The following is an 18,629-nucleotide window of genomic DNA, read 5'->3' as shown; positions in this document are numbered from 1 at the left end:
GGGCTCAGATGGGATTGTGGCCCCACGACGACAGGCGAGGAACCCTCAGAACCACCCCGAGATGGGTCAGGACTCAAGAAAGGAGAACGCCAGCTCTGAGTTTTGGGGCGAGCTGTCTGTCACTCATCAGCCAGGAACCTTGTATCAGTGAGTTTGCTCTGCAAAGGTGCAGGAAGGATTGTGAAGTTTTCAGACAGGAAATGACACTTCCATTGCCTAATTTAAACCTCAGAGCACAGGGCTGGAGGCAGAGCCAGAGAGAGAGAGGAAGCAGGAGAGTGCAGAGAACAGTGTAGATAGAAAGAAAAACTTACAAGAGAAAGGAGAATGGTGAATCTGCTGCACAGCATGAAATACTCCTTCATGGTGACAACCCTGAGCCTCCTGCCACTGCTGGGTGAGTAGAAGAGAAGGTGCTGGTGGGGGAAAGCCATCCAGTGTGTGTGTGTGTGTGTCGCCTGCAGATGCTCTGGGTGCTTTCTTGTGCTTTGGCCTAGTGAATCTAGGACTTTGAGAAAAGGGAAAAGTGTCCCCCACTCTTAACGAACTGTTTAACCACTCGACTGCAGTGACGGTTTAACCAGTGGGACAGACACTTCCATTTGAAAGGCCAAAGGGATCAGCTGACAGCTAGGAATGGCAAGAGAGACGATTTCCCCTAAGCCTTTTGCTCTCTTTGGGCTAGACTGACTTGGGCATATGTTTCATTGCAGCCAGTCAGGGGCCTGCCCTCTGATTACGTGACCAAGTTTGGCTTATTGTCTGGCTCTAGCCCCAGTCCCCTGGTGTCTGACGGGGAGCAACTGGTGGGGTGATTTTTGTGCTTCCTGCATCGTTGTGAGTAGGACAGGTTGGGAACCAACATCGTAGCTTTCACTCAATCCCATGGAAAGGGGTCGCCTGCCGCAGCCTGCTGTATGCTGAGTGTAGTGGCTACATCCCGGGAGGCCAGATCTGCTTTTTGCCAAATGATGGGGGGGTGTCTAGAACATCTCTGCTGGGCTGGCAGATGTCCCTGGAACACCACACATTAGCCAGAGCTGGGGAATCCTGCCAGAAGTATCTATGCAAATATGTTCCAAAGATAATCTGAGCATTCACTGTGGGTCGAGCCAGCACCCACTGCAGTCACTGGGCGTCTTTTCCGGGACTCCAAGTGGGGCAGGATCAAGCAAACACTCACGCAACATACAAGCAACTGACATTAACATGAAAATCTGTTGCCCAACTAGTGCAATGTACTAATGTAATGTATCATTATCTCTCGACATAGCTAGACTCACAGAAATGTGGGGCTGGAAGGGCCCTGGAGAGCTCCAGCCCCCTGCTAATCTTCTGAGGTTTCTTAGCTAGAAAATCCTCGGTTTGATGCAGTTGTATTGAAACCGAGCCCTGGTTTGAAAGGCACTGGAAATAACTGGCTACGCCAGGAGCTGCTACATCGCTTCACGCCAGCTGAGGATCTGGCCCTGTGTTAGTAGCATGCCCATGTTAGCAGCCCCCTGCGGTATTAGTGAACGTGATCTGCGATATGGATTATTACCTATTCTGTGTAATAGTGTCCTGTGTATTGTTAGGCTGCTGGCGCACTGGGAGCTGTCGGTCTGGCTATTGGCATCTCTGCCATGCTGAAGATGTGTGTGAACTCGCTGTGGGTGAGGAGATTCAGTCACAATCTGCAAGTGATGGGCTAGGGGCTGCGCATGTGGCTGAGGCAAAGGAATGGTATTAAGGGACCCTCCACTGATGGTCTCGCCTCTCCTAGTCCTTCCTGTTTCCTTCCCTACAGGTTCCTTGCCCTAACCTCATTGCTCCAGTGGCTCTAAGCCAACGGGAGGGAACCGGTCAAGGGAGGGAGGGAGGTGGGGCAAGAAATGAAGGTGAGGAGGACGAGAGAGAGGACAAGACAGACTGAGGCTGACTCCAGTGTCACAGGAGCGAGGAAGTGCTGAGTGATGCAACAGCTCTTCCGCTGGCTCACATGCGATGTGATGATGATCTTTTCCCTCCTCTGACGCCACTCACTGACCCTGGTGGTTTTGTCCATTTTCCTTTTGTTCCAGACTGCATCAGAGGACAAGACAGCTGCCAGGGTGAGTCCCTTCCTCTGCTGAACTGGGCCGTGTGCTCTGGGGCTGCGCTGCAGGTACAGATCCATGTGAGGCTTGCTAAGGATGAATCCCAGGGGACCTCCTTCTGCCTCTGCTTTCCATTTTCCTTCCTTCAGCCACCCAACCCAGACATCCTCCACAACCCTGCACCCTCAGCTCCCATGACCCAACGAGCCAACCACCTCCTATCTCTGCGCTGCCACTAGGCACTGCCAGGGCTGGGCTGATGCGGGAAGGTAACCACAGCCCGAAGGCAAAGTGGAGCTACCCTTGTTCATACAGACGCAAGTGCACCCTGTGGGAGACAGGGCCACAGCCTCATAGAGTGGGCTGAGGAAGAAGCCTCCTTAGAAGGCCCTCAGTCAATCCGGGCTGTGCTACTGATCTGCTCTGTGATGTGGGCAAGTCACTTCATCTCCGTTTCTCCATTTCCCCATCTGCCAATGGTGACGAGACTAGTGACCCACCTTCCTCTCCTGGGTGCTGTAGGATTAATTATCTGATGTCTGTACAGGGCTAGGCACAGGCACCAATTTTTCAAATTTCCGGTGGATGCTCAACCTCCCAGCTCTGTCCCAGACCCGGCACCCACTCCACCCCCTCTCCCAGATCGAGTTGGATTCAGCCCTCCTTGAGAGCTAGCATGGGTGCCAAGGGGTGGAATAAAGAGGAAACTGGATGGCAGGATCCCAGAGGGAGGGAGACACACTAAAAGGAAGTAGATGCCACTCCTTTGACATCAGGGGTGTTGCAGGTGTTCGCGCTGGGGTGAATCCAGCTCAGAGCATCTGGGCAGGACAATCCAACACGGAGGACAGGCTCTGATCCATTGTCAGATTCCTCTGGCCATGCAATGGAAGCCAGGCAAAGGGCTGCCAAGGCTCACAGATCACATCCCGGTGCAACTAACCAGCCTCCCGCTGCTCCCCTGTGATGTGCCCAGCTGCAGCCCCACTGAGCTCCTGAAATAGCACTGGGGGGGAGCCCTCGGGTCTTCTCTAGCCCATTCATTTTAGGCAGTCACAGCCCCCTGGACACTGTTCTTCGCTCACTTTCCTTTGTTCCCAGTAATCCTGGGTTTCCAAATTGCTCCCCGCATGCTCCCTGTTGGCCAGAGGGTGACCTGGGAACATCCCTCCTGCTGTGTTTGCCTCCCTCAGCTTTGCAGGAAGAAGCCAGGGGGGATACTGCGACCAGCTGCTGTGACATCGGCCTGACCAATGGAAGTTTACCAATACAACTGGAGTCAGCCAACAAAATCACAAGCATCCCCTCCACATGTGATGACCTGCAGCAGGAGGACAACGCCTTCTGCAAATGTGTGATGGACAAGATCCACAGGTACGAGGGCGCACACCCGGGGAATGAGAGTGTCACCTGGGTAGGGACCTGTTGGAGAAGGTCCCTTATGGCTAAGGGCGAGGGGCAGGCCAGTGCCACAGCAGCTAACCCAGGATTCCCCCACATCCTGGCCCAGGAGGGAGGAACCTGGCCCAGCAGGAAAGGGCTCATCCTCTGGCCAGAGGGGGTCTAGGCCAGAGTTTCCCCCAGCCCACACCAGGACAGAGGAGTCTGTCAGTCCCAGAGTTTGCCTTGTGCTGAGGTGAAGGGTTCATGACCTCCCACACTGGGAAGGGTTATTCCCATAGTCCACACCAGCCAGGCTCTCTTCTCTGCTCCCCATTAGCTTAAACATGCCTAGGAAGCACTTCCCTTGCCTCAGCTTCCTGGGGCATAGGATACTTAGTCCATGGCGGCCATTTCCTGCCTGGCAGGAACAGCTGTGGACCTCCGGCAGCTGCACTCTACCCTCCACCAGTTCTCAGCATGTCCCTCCTCCCATTGCAGCTTCTGGCCTGCCTTCGAGGAGTACCTGACCAGGGAGGATGTGAATGAGAGCGTCCTAGACATAAACAGGGTGAAGGCGCGGGTCCAGAATGTGAGCACCTCCATCACCCACGATCTCACCTTCACGCTCACGCCGAATGAGGTAGCAAACGCCTTCCTTCCAAAATGGCAGCCTCTTCTCCTTCTGAGCAGGAGTGGAATAAATCATGGGGCCTTTAGCCTCAGTCAGACACCCCAGGGCCTGGGTGATAGCATGGGATGGCCGCACTGCCAGAGTGCTGAAGGCAACACCCATGTTGAGTTAACCCCTGCTGGTGCACTGCAAGCCATGACGCAGCCAGGTGCTTCTTCAGAGCCCATGTTTCCAGCTGCAATAGGGCTGTAACCCTTCTGCCCATCTGAGTTGGCAGCAACAAGGGCTGCGTTCAGTATCTAGGGGTTCTGTTTCAATAATGCAATGCAAAACCGGCTCGAGCTCCCACCCAGTGACCTGGGACAATTACATACCACCCCCCTGGTGCCTCTAAGAGGCAATAAATACTTCCCCTCTCGCAAACACGGAGTCTGAGTGTAGCAAAATCCTTTTAATAAAGGAGGGAAACAATGCAGCATCATGTTGGGAAAACACCACAGACAGGATTCATAGCACAAACCATGAGCAAGGTCTTAAGTCCAGCAACTCACAAAGTCACCCAAAGTCCCAACAATCCAACAGCCCAAAAGTCTCTTGAGTCCAGCAACTTGAAAATCACCCAAAAGTCCAACAACCCAAAAGTCTCTGTCCCCGATCAATGCAGCCCCAGAGTTCAAAAGTGTATCCATAGAGTTTTACCCACCCCTAGCCTGGGTGGAAATGCGGGGGGGGGGCATTAAGGGGCACCTTACGTGGTCCGAGACCGACTGCCCCGCCTCTCCGTGGGGTTCTGCTGCAGCCTTCACCGCGAGCCGCTCCACTCCACTAGCTGTCCCACGAACTGCTCCACTCTGCCAGTCTTGCTGCCCCGCCCTGCCCTGGCCCACCAGCTGTCCTGTGAGCCACTCCAGCTGTCCCGCAAACTGCTCAGCTCCGCTCCACCAGTCATCCTGTGAGCCACTCCAACCATCCCACAAACTGCTCCGCTCTGCCAGCCACTTAGCAATAGATCTTCAGCCTTCCCACCACTAGTTAATACAGCACTCAGTGATATTAGCTCTTTAGTGATTTCAGCTTGTAGTAGAGGAGCCCCAGTGCAGGTGCACCATTGGCCCAAAATGAATTCAGCTCAGCAGCTTGTAACTAGACTCCTAATAGAATAAAAATTAGCTGTGATATTCAACAGTGGAGAAAGGAGGAGGTAGAATTGGTCTTTTAAGCCCTCAAAAGGGGCCCATACCATCAGGTACACTTACCTGTCCCCAACCTCTCTCTATTCACTGGGATTTGGAACTCATGTCCCTTGTCTAGTGAGTGCTACTCAGTTGATGGTGAGTCCCTCTGTCATAAAACACTTTATTCTTCTTGCCTCAATAATAGAGACACTGGGGATCCCACAGCAGCCAAAGTGACCATTTTGGGCTGCTGTGAGCTCAGGCCAGGCGGGGTGGGTGTGCCTATGCAAACAAGACCAGCCCCTGAAGTTCTTTTCCACAACTTGCCACAATTCACCACCAGATGTCATGGTAGCACTCATCCTGACTCTGCTTACAGAGCTGTGAAGAAAAGATCCTCTTGAAAACCCCACTAGAGAAGGTGGGGGATGCTGGCAGCTGTATCTCACTATCTGTAACTCTCACATTCACCTCCATGGCTGGCGTGTGCCAAGTTAGTTGAGCCAACATAGAACACTGGGGTCCTCCTTGTCTGGAAGAACTTCCTTCTTCTCACAGAGGTTACACCCAGCCTGAGAGCCAACAGCTAGGCTGCAATGTTCTCTAGCGGTTAGAGTGGAGAACTGAGTGTCAGGACTCCTGAGTTCTCAGTGCAGCTCTGCCACAGATGCTCTGAGTGACTTTGGATGAGTTGCTTCCTGTTTCTGTCTTCGGTTTCCCCATCTCTGTAGTGGGTAGAATAATATCCACCTCGCAGGGGCTTTACTAGTGTTTGTGGATCCTGAGATGGAAGGTGCTCTAGAAGAACAAGGCATTTTGTTAGCAAATAATAATCAACTATTACTGTTCCCATAGGTCCCCAAGGAGCTAGACACAAGTGTAAAGGGGAAAGTGAGCAACATAAAACTCCCCAGGGGACTATTTCAGTCCATTCGCAATGAGACAGACTATGTCAAAGTGGCAGTGCTGGTGCTTGACGTTGGAGAAGTGGGCCTGTTTAAGGTAAGCATTGCCATAACAGTCAGAGCAAATACCTGAAGCAAATACTCACCAGCAACCTCACATCACACAACAAAAACACTAACTCAGGAACCTATCCTTGCAACAAAGCCCGGTGCCAACTCTGTCACATACCTATTCAGGGGACACCATCATAGGACCTAATCACATCAGCCACCCTATGAGAGGCTCATTCAGCTGCACATCTACCAATGTGATATATGCCATCATGTGCCAGCAATGCCCCTCTGCCATGTACATTGGCCAAACCGGACAGTCTCTACGTAAAAGAATAAATGGACACAAATCAGATGTCAAGAATTATTACATTCAAAAACCAGATGGAGAACACTTCAATCTCCCTGGTCACTCGATTACAGACCTAAAAGCCGCAATATTACAACAAAAAAACTTCAGAAACGGACTCCAACGAGAGACTGCTGAATTGGAATTAATTTGCAAATTGGGCACCATTAAATTAGGCTTGAATAAAGACTGGGAGTGGATGGGTCATTACACAAAGTAAAACTATTTCCCCATGTTTATGCTTCCCCTGTACTGTTCCTCACACCTTCTTTTCAACTGCTGGAAATGGGCCATTTTGATTACCACTACAAAAAGTTTTTTTTCTTTCCTGCTGGTAATAGCTCATCTTAAATGATTACTCTAGTGTGTATGGCAACACCCACTGTTTCATGTTCTCTGTGTATATGTATATCTTCCTACTGTATTTTCCACTGCATGTATCCGATGAAGTAGGTTTTAGTCCACGAAAGCTTATGCTCAAATAAATTTGTTAGTCTCTAAGGTGCCACAAGTACTCCTGTTCTTTTAGTCAGAGCAGAGGTTCAACTGATCTCTTAGCCATCCTGCCTCCAGCCCTGAACAATCCCCGATTCTCCAGAGGAAGGTAAATGCCCCCATCATGCACCTCACTCATCAGGCGGTGTTGAATAGGGAGGGGGAAATGGCAGGGATCAGATTATGCCTGGCAGCATGAGGGTATATGCTCCTTATGAAGTAGGCACTGATCCATGAGAGTCACAACTTGATTCCACAGTGAGAGGCATAAAGACTAGGTGACTGAATTAACTCCTTTGTGGCCATACAGAGTCTCATAGGACCCATGGCAGCGCAAGGGCTGCAGTGTGTTGCTGCACCCCTCGGTGGAGCAGCAGCAGCCGCAGGGAAACAAGCCTATACTGCTGGATCTAAAGGCATGAACCTCAACTACCTGAGCTAAAAGATCCAGCCCTGTTAGACAAGTGGGTTCATCAACTGGGAGAGACAGAGCACTGTGCTAAGTGGGTACGGGTTCTTCTGCGCTTGGGGTCCTCAAGCGTTCAGACTAACTGTGGCCATGGAACTATGCCAATGTCCCGCAGGACCCAGATCAGACAGGCACCATGCTAGACAATGTCATGGTCAGTGTGAAAGTGGGAGGCAGGCAAATCGCTGGACTCAGCCACTGTGTAGAACTCTCCTTCTCCCACGGACGACTGCCCCAGGTAAGCCAGCATTCCCCTCCCCTCTCCGCCTCACCGAAGGGGGCCACCCTGCTCACTAACCCACTCTGTCTTTGCAGAATGTGTTCAGTAAGTGCGTCTTCTGGGACACCAAGAAAGGTACGTGAGGCGGAGGGCCTCGGCAGGACTGAGAATAGACACTAGATCAGGGGTCGGCAACCTTTCAGAAGTGCTGTGCCGAGTCTTCATTTAGTCACTCTCATTTAAGGTTTCGCATGCCAGTCACACATTTTAACGTTTTTAGAAGGTCTCTTTCTATAAGTCTATAATATATAACTAAACTATTGTTGTATGTAAAGTAAATAAGGATTTTAAAATGTTTAGAAACTTCATTTAAAATTAAATTAAAATGCAGAGCCCCCCGGACTGGTGGCCAGGACCTGGGCAGTGTGAGTGCCACTGAAAATCAGCTCGTGTGCTGCCTTCAGCACGCGTGCCATAGGTTGCCTATCCCTTCACTAGCTTCGCCCAGGGAGCACAGGCAGCCCCAGGAGAGGCTCGATTTGAGAGCAGGAAAAGCCTTGCAGAGACAAGCCACGCGTCCAGAAAGGACTGCACCTCGGGCCTACTGGAGTGGGACTAGATCTGCGGGACCCTGCTGACCTGCCAACCCCTCTGTGCTGAGAGCTAGCAGCAATGGGGCAGCGCCCATTTGCCTCTTCACCTCTTTGGAATGCTTGTGCCCTCCAGCACCGAGGCCTTGGCTGGAAGGCAACATGGACACTCTTGTGTCTGGGAATGCAGTGGGCACCGGCGCTCACTCAGAATTGGTGGGGCTGCGGTTGCTTGACTTATTTGGCTTTTTGTGTGTTTTAACTGCAATTGCTCACAAATTCAAAGTGTCCAGTCCTGTTCAATGGCTTGGGGGCAGGCCCGGGGGCAGGCAGGAACCAATAGAGCCAAGGTATTGTTAGAATAATCTAGAGAGGCCTGTGGTGAGGCAACGTCAGAATTTACCTGTAGCCAGGTGAGTGATACAGGAACCCCCACAGAAATACCAGCCTGGGCACATGTATCTAATGAGGGAAGGAGCCCTTCATCTGTGCCTGAAGAGGTATTTCACATTTAATAACTTCAGGTCCAGGATCTGGTTGGGCCAGAGGCTGTCACATGGTATATGTAATTTGTTCTCATAGGCTAGATAGACACCAACCTATACACGTATTTGTCCCCCATGAGTGTCGCATCTGAGCCTATACCATGGTCTTTGCAAGCCATGGCAAATGAGACCTTCATCCCACCCCATGTCCTTTCCTTCACCATCTCCTCCCCAAACCAGAGGCTTTACAATGTCTCCTCAAGCTGTGCTTTGAGATCTCCAGGGCACTCATAGGGCCATTCAGCTGCTGTTTCACATCGGTGGCTGTTACAATCAGTGTGCAGCGAGGATTGAGGATGTGCTTGGTTTCCACTCCGTAGCTTCTCCGTGTGAATTTTGCAGGCAAGCATGGAGGATGGAACACATCTGGCTGCGTCACCGTACTCAGAGACAAGGAGACCATGTGCTGCTGTGATCACCTGACCTTCTTCACCCTCTTAATGGTATCACATATACTCAGTACCTACTTTTAGCTTGGCTTCTGCTGCCTGCTCCATCCTGAGCCCCAGAGGCCAGGTTCAATCTGTGCTGGAACTGTTCCATAAATGAACTGTGCTCTTACACCTCATCTGAGGCCTGTAGAAAGTCAGCCCAGCTTCTGTGACAAACCTGGGCTCCACCTCTCCAAGCCCCTGGTTTCTAATCAGCAACAAACCCAATCCAGCACCTTCAGGGGCTGGATGGCACAGGGGGACGTTCTCCAGCTAAGCATCTGGCCTGCAATACCAAAGCAGAGAGATTCAAATTCTCTTCTTCCAGCCTGAGGTGCTGCCCAGTCATTACTGTCCATGGCACCCTTAGCTAATCCCCGCTTCTCCTTCTCCCATCTTTACAGAACATGGCAGGAGTGACTGGTCTGCTGAGAATCACGGCTCTCCTTTTGTGCTGCGCTTAGCTGGGTAGCCTGACTAGCTTTCTCACACTTCCACTCCCCTTCTCCTTACCCAGGGGCTTTGCAAGCTGGGCCTGCAGCAGCAGCCCCCTGTTTAGTCCTCACCCAGCCCTGTCCAGAAGCTCAGCATTGCTGTCCCAGCAGCTCCAGCAGGTTGTTAAGCTGCCTGTGTTCTTATGTTCTCTGCTGTTGCACCAGCCCGCACTTGTGGTAACGCAGCGTCTGTGTGTGTGTTTGACAGAGTCCATCCCTAGACGTCACAGTCCAGATGTTATTAACTATCGCAAACGTCGGCTGCGGGATTTCTGTGGTCTTCTCAGCCCTCACCATCATCCTGTACTTTGTTCTAAGGTAGAACACTTCCAGCTTCTCCCTCAGGCCCTCTCTGGATGTTCCTGGCATCCCCATCCTCCCGCTGGAGCCTGGAACTGGGCGAACGCAGTCTATGGGCCAAGTTCAGCCCGAGTGCAAACTGGCGCAGTTCCAGCGACTTCACTGGTTGTAAGATCTGATTGCACCAGGGCAGAGACTGGCCCCAAATCCCCCAGAGTCAAGGGGAAAGGAAACAAGAACTGTCCATGGTCCTACGTTCCTGAGGCATCCCTCATGCCGTGGTCACCCCATTGCAAGGGGCAGCCTCTGAGTGGCTCATTGTCCCCGTCTCTGCCAGTCACTTGGGTTGAAGTAGGGCCCAGACATCACAACCAGGGACATGGGGGCCGTTGTGTTGGTCTCCATGCACATAAATACCAACAACAGAGTCCCTGCCCCAAAAAGCTTCCAGTCGCCTCCCCTCTCTTCCCCCTGCCCCGAGTTGGGTCCTTTGTTTTCCCCTGGGTTGTGCCACGTCTCTCTCTGCTCTGTGTTTCATTAGGAAGTTCCGGAGTTAATGTGTCTCTCGCTCTACATGGTGGGAGAGATTAAATCAACAACCCACATTTATGGGCCTATCTCACCCCCAGAGAAGGATGAGAGCACCCACCCATTGATTTCCTAAGAGGCAGTGAGGAATTGGTGCTCTGAGAGCAGGGATGCTCTTTGATGGGTGTCACTCTTTTCCTGAGCTGACTTGGGTCTTCACTGAGTCTCATTTCGCTCTCAGGTTCGCTTACAAAAAATTCAAGTCCAATGACACGGCCAAGATTCACGTGAACCTCACAAGCAGCCTGCTCCTCCTGAACCTGGCCTATTTGCTGAACAGACGGATCTTCAGCATGGGCCATCTGGGGCTATGCAAGGGCATCGGAGGCTTCACTCACTACTGCCTGCTCTGCTGTTTCACCTGGATGGCCATTGAGGCCTTTCAACTCTACCTGTTGGTCATCAAAGTCACCAACATCTACATGAGGCACTACATGGTGAAGCTGTGCCTCGTCGGCTGGGGTAGGCTGCATCTCCCTCAGGTTGCTAGGGGCTGGATTGTCAGGCTCAACGGTGGGCTCTCTAGCCACGGAGAGCTTAGGGCCAGCTCTTAAAGGGACACAGCCAACCTGTTTGAGATCAAAGTCTGACCTGCCTTAATAAGAAGGTTAGATCCTCTAGATTTTAAATATCGACTTTTATCAGAGATCAATCCCTTTATCAGAGATCAATCCCAATTAACAAGGCACAGCAACACTGCTGGGAGAGTAGGAGAAGGAGACCAGAGCCCACCCAACCTAAGTCTCCACACAGTATCACATCTCTGCAAAATGGCTTCTTAAAACAGTTTGTGTCCACTGAGATTTGCCTGTTGTCTCAGACCCCGTCTGGACCTGGGCTTAGATGGACAAGAGGTCAGAGCATTTAGAAACAGAACGAAAAAATAGCCCCCAATATCCCCCTTCCCTGGGCATTCACGGACGCCTCCCTTTGCTTTTTCAGGCTTCCCTGCTCTCGTGGTCACGATCACTGGCAGCATGAACAGCTATGGAAAATACACCATTACGAATATGGCCAACCAGCCCACCATCACCCTGTAAGCTGCACCCTCTCTCCTAGCCCTCTGCGGCATGGATTAGCTCAGTGGCTTAGCTCGGGCAAAGCAAGCCTGCTATTGTTCCTTGGCTGCCTTAGAAAGGAAACTGGACCAATCTTTTCTTTGCTCCTCAGCTTCGCAGGAAGCTTCTGCCCTCTGTTCCAGGTTAAGCACTAAAAGCTCGCTGCAGCGGTGTTAACAAGCCCACTATTTGCTGCAGGGCTTCCCTCGCATAGCCCCAGAGGCGGCAGGTATAAGAGGCGAGGGGAAGCTACGCCTCCCCAAACAGCCAGCCCACCACCTTTGGAGTGCACTGCAGCTGAAAGGGTGGGTGCCCTGGCTGTGGCCTGGCCTGGGCTCCATCTCCCGCTCGTCCTCTTGCCCCACGGCTCCGCCTCTTCCCGTCCCAGCTCCACCTGCATGGGGGCCTCATGAGGGAGGGGGGAAAGAGGCATGCGCAAGTGGTGAGTGGGCAGCCAGTAAGCAGCGGGGCTTCAGGGAGGGGGCTTAGTGAGGCCGGGGGTGGAGCAGGGGTGGGCCTCAGGGTGGGGCTACAGTCCAGGCACACGCAGCCTCCCCCCAAGGAGGAATCACACACTGCCCCTGCATAGCTCTTTATCCAGACTGTGCCCCAGCTGTGACATGGGGACACCACCCACTGTAGAAGTGAAAGGGGAAGACCCAGGACCCAGTAGTGCCTTCTGTGGGCAGCCGAGGCTCCCATGGACCTCAGCGGGGAATTGGGGAAACAAGGAAAGCAGGATTTGGCCTTCAGCATCCATGCTCCAGCCTGCTCCTGGCAGGACCGCATGGCCTAGGGATGAGATTGGCCACTCCTAGGGCTCCATCCCACAGGAAGCCTTTGTTTAAAAGGGCTGCTTGGCTTATCCCAGTACACACCCATTGCCACGTGTCTTCGGGATTCGCAGGCTGCTGCTGTGCTGGATGGAATTCCTGAGGTGACAGAGTGAGAAGAACGTCACTGCCCAACATCACAGACCAGGGGTGCACTAGCACCGGGGCATTCCCGACCGCAGGAGATATGGTTTGCCACCCTGTCCACCCGCACCATCCTTCCCCCCTTCTGAAACCACCTGGTCCTGCCTTCTAGGAGGGACTCTGTGAAGTGGGGGTCCTCAAGCTAGGAGAGCCACATGTGCTGATCTGTAGGAGCCATTTCTTGGTGTGCTGCCCAATTCCATTACCTGCCCCCCACCCTGCCCACCCCAGCTCTGCCAGCATCCCCAGCTGTCCCCCGCCCAGGCTCACTGTGTTGTCCCTTGCAGGTGCTGGATAGACTCCGCTCACTTGGTTGTCCATTACGTCACCAACTGCAGCTACTTTGGCCTGATCCTCCTCTTCAACACCCTGATCCTCGTGGTTGTAGCCTGGAAGCTGTTCTGCCTGCAGCGTGCCACAGCAGGGAAGGAGGAGAAACTAGAGGCCTGGAAGGGGGGCCTCACCGTGCTAGGCCTCTCCTGCCTCCTGGGAGCCACTTGGGGGCTGGCCTTCTTCACCTACGGCGCCACGTCTGTGCCTGCGGTCTACCTCTTCACTGTCCTGAACTCTCTCCAAGGTCAGGGCACAGATCCCAGCTGAAGCACCAAGCCAGGCGGCACTGCATACCCGTGGTGCCCAGGCATTGCCCAGGCTGGAGGGCCACAGCTGTGGCTCAGATCACAGCTGGCATCCCCTTTAATATAGAGATATGACCCCCTCGTGTAACGCCAACAGACCCCGGTCACTGGCAGGCAGGATTGAACTGGGGACCTCTGGAGCTTAGTGCAGGAGCCTCTCTCACATGAGCTAAAAGTCAACTCATTTAACTCTCTCTCTAAGTGGGCTTAGTGCCACTAGATGGGACAGAACGCCACACCCAGGAGGTGTGTGGGTTACACAAGCACTATAAGTAGGGTGACCAGACAGCAAGCATGAAAAATCAGGCCAGGGGGTGGCGGGCAATAGGATCTTATATAAGAAAAGACCCAAAAATCAGGACTGTCCCTATAAAATCAGGACATGTGGTCACCCTAGCTATAGGTCCCAAAGAACAGTGCTATATCTTGAGCTGAATGGAAAGCTATTAGGATCTATCGTAGCTAGAGCAGGCCATGCTGGGACCTCTCTGCAGGCCGCACTTCCCTATTGAAGAGGTAGGCAGTTCTGGAGGGCCATGCCCAACTGCAGCGTTGTGAGGAGCACTAGAGCTGGAGAGCTGCCTGCCCCAGGAGCCAGGGACGTAGCACGAAGGGGGTGGGAGGGAATGGCACGCTGGTGGCTACCACCCCACCTGCACTCTCCCCCCATTAGCGAGAGATGGAACATTAACAGCGGCTCAGCTGGGGCAAGTAAGTTTAGGAGCTTACTTCAACGTCACCTTGGAAGTCCTTGGGCTCGTTGAGGCAGCAGGAGAGAGGTGAAATTCCCCCTGGAACGGTGTATGAGCCAATCTCCGCTGTCACCTGGGTACACTAAGAGCTAATGAGGCTAGGTTCAAACTTGTTCTGCTAAAAGGTACCTGGGTATTAGCCATAGTGTTCACCAGCAGGACAGATTCCAATGTTTCCACCCCTGAACGAGGCCTGTCTATCTCCACAGGTCTCTTCATATTCATCTGGTTCACTGTCCTCTACTATCCAAAGAAAGATGCAGCCACATCCACCTCCAGCAGCGGCAAGAATGTGGAAGACACCACCGCTTCCCACAGCGAGCGGTAACACCAACTTCTCTTCCGGGCAGAGGGGGCTGAGTCAGAAGAATTTGCCCAGTCCATGTAGCTTTGTCAATGAGTGGACAGGGACGGGCAGGGACCTGGCAAGGTGGAGAGCTCCACTCAGGCTTGCTTGGCAAGCACAATCATGCAGTACGTGAGCCCCTTTCTGTGCTCCTTCCCATGGGGAGAGGGAATTTTGTCTAGCAGTCAGAGGAGGGAACTGGAAGCAAGTGGCCTGCATTCTGTGCCTCATTCTGAACCTGATGCACTGCGTGAGGATCAGAATAATACCTAGTTTACAGATGGGTGAACCATGGCACAGAGAAGTCAAGTTATTAGACCAAAGCTACCTAGCTATGGCTCAGTCTACCTCACTGAGAAATTGGTCTGCCATAAGAGAACCTCTTCGCTAGGGCCTTGATTACCTGAAGACAGAGCCTAGAGCACTGGCATCTCCCATATTGCAGCTAGAGCCCTTCAGCCAATGTCCCTGCCGATCATCACAGCTTTCTTGTGGTCTCAGACATGTTCCTTAGTCACTTAAGCCAAGATCTGCAAAGGCATTTAAGCACCTTACTCCCACTGGGCTTTACTTCTAAGAAACTCCCGAGAGAGAAGAGGAATGAGATCTGAACAGAGACTTCTGGGCTGGGATGGATTCAAGCTCTGTAGCAGCCCCAGTTTTGCCCCTTTAGTTAAGGCAGAAGAGGAACAGGGGTTAGGAATCAAACCAACAGGAAAATCTTTCACGTTTCCCCCAGCCTGTTGAGTTTGGAGTCACTACAGGTTCATGGATTGAGTTTAACTGAGCTACAGCACAATCCGATGAGAGGATTCCATTCCCCCTCTCGCTACGTATTAACGGGGAAGAAATTGGCTCCTGGGAACAATTCCTGTTTAACAGATTCCAATAAATACAGACAGGCAGAATGATGCCCCCATCTCAGAGCTGCAGAGGCCTGACTGGGCTGACTTATTTCTCTCTCCCTCCTCATCCCCCCAGCCTTGAAAAAGCAGCTCTTCCATTTATCAGTGGGAACTACATTATGCACTAGGCCTTTGCATCAAAGCTCCTGTACACATTTCTAAGCCATGGCGCTGTACATGTACAGCTGAGGAGTTCTGAATAAATAAGTGAATTACTACACTATGCATAATGAGATTATTTCCTCCTAATGCCCCTGGGAACCTCCAGGATGTGACACTGAGCACCATCAGAAGTCTGGGGACAGCAGATCTTTCTCCGTGGGGTATTGAGTTCCAGATCTGCACTGCTCCTGAAAAAGGACATGGTTTGAAGCAGGAACAGATTTCATAAGCAGGCTCTTTGCAAGATAGCTCATTCACCACTTCTGTACAGAATATCCTCCTAAATGGCCTTAACATTCCCTGAAGTACTTAGGGGTAGTGAGGACTGATACTGAAGTAGCAGGGGGTAGCCGTGTTAGTCTGTATCCACAAAAACAAGGAGTCCGGTAGCACCTTAAAGAATAACAGATTTATTTGGGCATAAGCTTTTGTGGGTAAAAAACCTCACTTCTTCCTCACATTGGGAATGCCTCTGAAGAAGTGGGTTTTTTACCCACAAAGCTTATGCCCAAATAAATCTGTTAGTCTTTAAGGTGCCACCAAACTCCCTGTTTTTGACTATTACTGAGTAATTCTAGATAAAGTAATGCAAGAGGTTTTTATACCTAGTGCAGGCCTGCACAACTCAAAGCAGTGAGGGCCATATTACTCCAAAGAAACAGCTGAGGGCCAAAGGCCCCCAACCCCTCCCCAGCACTGCCAAGCTGCCCCTGAAACACACACACACCCCCTCGCCGCCACCCCCGCCAGCACCGCCCACCCGGTGGAAACAAACTCTCCTTCCCCAGCGCTGCCCATCAAAACAGCAGTAATATGTTATAGTGGGCCCCTAAGGCAGTATAATTAAGGTAAGAGAAAAATGGCTTTTTGCTAGAAATAGAATAAGATCTTCCCCCAACTTTGTAATCAGTTGCCCTGTTGAATGAATGAAGTGTGAATGAGGAAGGCATGGAGGGCAGCACCTCCAGACAGCTGCAACCCTTGGAGAGGGCATGGGAGCCAGACCAGATCAGTAAAACAGGTCAGCCACTGACTCCTCGCTCTCCTCCTCAGCCTCTCACCCCCCCAGCTCGCCTACATACCCCCCATCACTGCCCTTCCACCTCTTCAGCCCCCCTCCCTCACCCACCGCTTGCCTACTCACCCCCCACGGGCCACACAGTGAGCCCACACGGGTCACGTGGCCCCCAGGTTGCATGTTGTGCAGGTCTGACCTAGTGTACAGTCATACACAGGCCAGAGCTCACAATTCCTGTATGAGAGGATCTGCATGTGTCCTAATCTGCCTATGCAAATGAGCAATAATTACAGTTTCCATGCAGAATTAGGGAACTGCACCCAGTTACAAAAAGTCTGTTCTCCCTTAAGCAGACATGAGTTGTTACATTGCTCCAAATAGCCACATACCCTAGGAACCCTGAGAAAGAGGCACCGCTTACAGGTGTATAGTTCAGCAGATTCATGCATGGTGCCCAAGCTGGCAGCTGAGGTCACTAAACTCACCCAAACCTCTGAGTTCACTGTGAATCATTAAACCTGCTAGAAAGCCTGCTCCAGGGAAAGATTTGGCTTGTAGAGCAACACCTCCAACTCTGAAGATTATGGCCTGCATCACTGCTAGCGTTTAAAAGAGACCACGTCTCTCAGGTATGGTATGTATCAGTGAGCCCCACTGCACTGAAAGTCACCTGCAGTGCAGTGATGGATCGCCAGCTAGATACTGGAGTCAAGAGATTACGTGCAAGAACAGACTATGTCAACATAGAGCAGTTGGGAGAGGAAGCTGATGTTAAAGCACTGACCAGCTGGAGAATTTAGACACAGGTCAGCATGTTCTAAGTTTTGGTTCCCACAACAGCTAGATGATTCTTCCTGTAAGTGTTTCCATTCAGCAAGTGCCTTGGGGAACCAACACTTGCACCTAACTGTCAGTGGTTAACTGGCATACCGCCTCACCATCCACTTTAAGACAAATACTCCCAAGGAAGAGCAGGGGGAAGGATTGTCAGAGGCACAGAGCAGAGTTAAGCACCCAGTTCATCAGCTGTTGTGACATTGACAAACAGACTGTATAAATCATTGTTGCAACTAAAAGTCCTATAGTAGCACCAAATCTTGTATAAAAGGGGTCAAATAAGGTGTCTATGAAGAGGTTATGATTATGCCATCTGTATGCATGCATCATTTTTGTAGTTAAATTTATAAATGTTGGCTCTATACTATCTGTATTTCAAACTTATGCTATGCTTCTGGGTGACACCCCAGACAAGTTGGTGTCAGATCTGCCTAGCCTGCTTGAGGGCCCATTAAGGACCATCAGCTACACAACTGACCCAGTGAGAGACGGTAGATGCGCCTCGTGACTCAGCAAAGTATGAAGGGACTTGCCCATATGACTCCAGACTCCATTTTGCTGTAGTTTTCCCACAGTAAGAACAAAGAGGTGTTCTTACACCTGAAGAGACTATAAAAGGCTGATGCCTCATCTCCCTCGTCTTCAATCCTGCTTCTTACCTCTGGAGGGACTTTGCTACAAATGGAAGCTCTACACAAAGGACTGATGACCCATCCCAGCTGTGGATGTTCTCCAGAGACATGATTTAACCTTACAGTTTATTTCATCACTGCTACACACCTGAACCAAGAACTTTGCCACTACTGTATGTAATTGATTCTATTTAACCAATTCTAGCTCTCATCTATATCTTTTTCCTTTCATGAGCAAAGCTTTAGATTCTAAAGGATTGGCAACAGCATGATTTGTGGGAAAGATCTGATTTGTATATTGACCTGGGTCTGGGACTTGGTCCTCTGCAATTGAGAGAACTTTTTTCTTTTACTGGGGTGTTGGTTTTAATAACCATTTGTCCCCATAATGAGTGGCACTGGTGGTGATACTGGGAAACTGGAGCATCTAAGGGAATTGCTTGTGTGACTTATGGTTAGCCAGTGGGGTAAATTAAAGTCTTCTCTGTTTGGCTGGTTTGGTTTGCCTTTGTATGTGTAGAAACCCCAGCCTTGGGCTGTAACTGCCCTGCTTTAAGCAATTTGTCCTGAATTGGCACTCAGTTGGGTCCTGCCAGAACC

General features: G+C 51.5%; 1 protein-coding gene across 1 annotated transcript; it reads left to right on the top strand.

The window, feature by feature from the left end:
- The first annotated feature begins 218 nt into the window (after positions 1-218).
- On the top strand, positions 219-17,764 carry ADGRG3 (adhesion G protein-coupled receptor G3). Its single transcript, XM_032784787.2, has 13 exons — positions 219-397; positions 2,064-2,093; positions 3,272-3,452; positions 3,960-4,101; positions 6,123-6,269; positions 7,652-7,774; positions 7,852-7,891; positions 9,234-9,334; positions 10,025-10,134; positions 10,886-11,166; positions 11,647-11,740; positions 13,027-13,316; positions 14,339-17,764. Exons 1-13 carry the CDS (start codon positions 328-330, stop codon positions 14,455-14,457), a joined length of 1,728 nt encoding a protein of 575 aa, XP_032640678.1. The 5' UTR covers positions 219-327; the 3' UTR covers positions 14,458-17,764.
- The last annotated feature ends 865 nt before the right edge of the window (positions 17,765-18,629 follow it).

The sequence above is a fragment of the Chelonoidis abingdonii genome, chromosome 19, assembly GCF_003597395.2.
Source record: "Chelonoidis abingdonii isolate Lonesome George chromosome 19, CheloAbing_2.0, whole genome shotgun sequence".
NCBI classification, from domain to species: Eukaryota; Metazoa; Chordata; order Testudines; family Testudinidae; genus Chelonoidis; species Chelonoidis abingdonii.
This window is presented reverse-complemented; position numbering and strand designations above follow the sequence as displayed.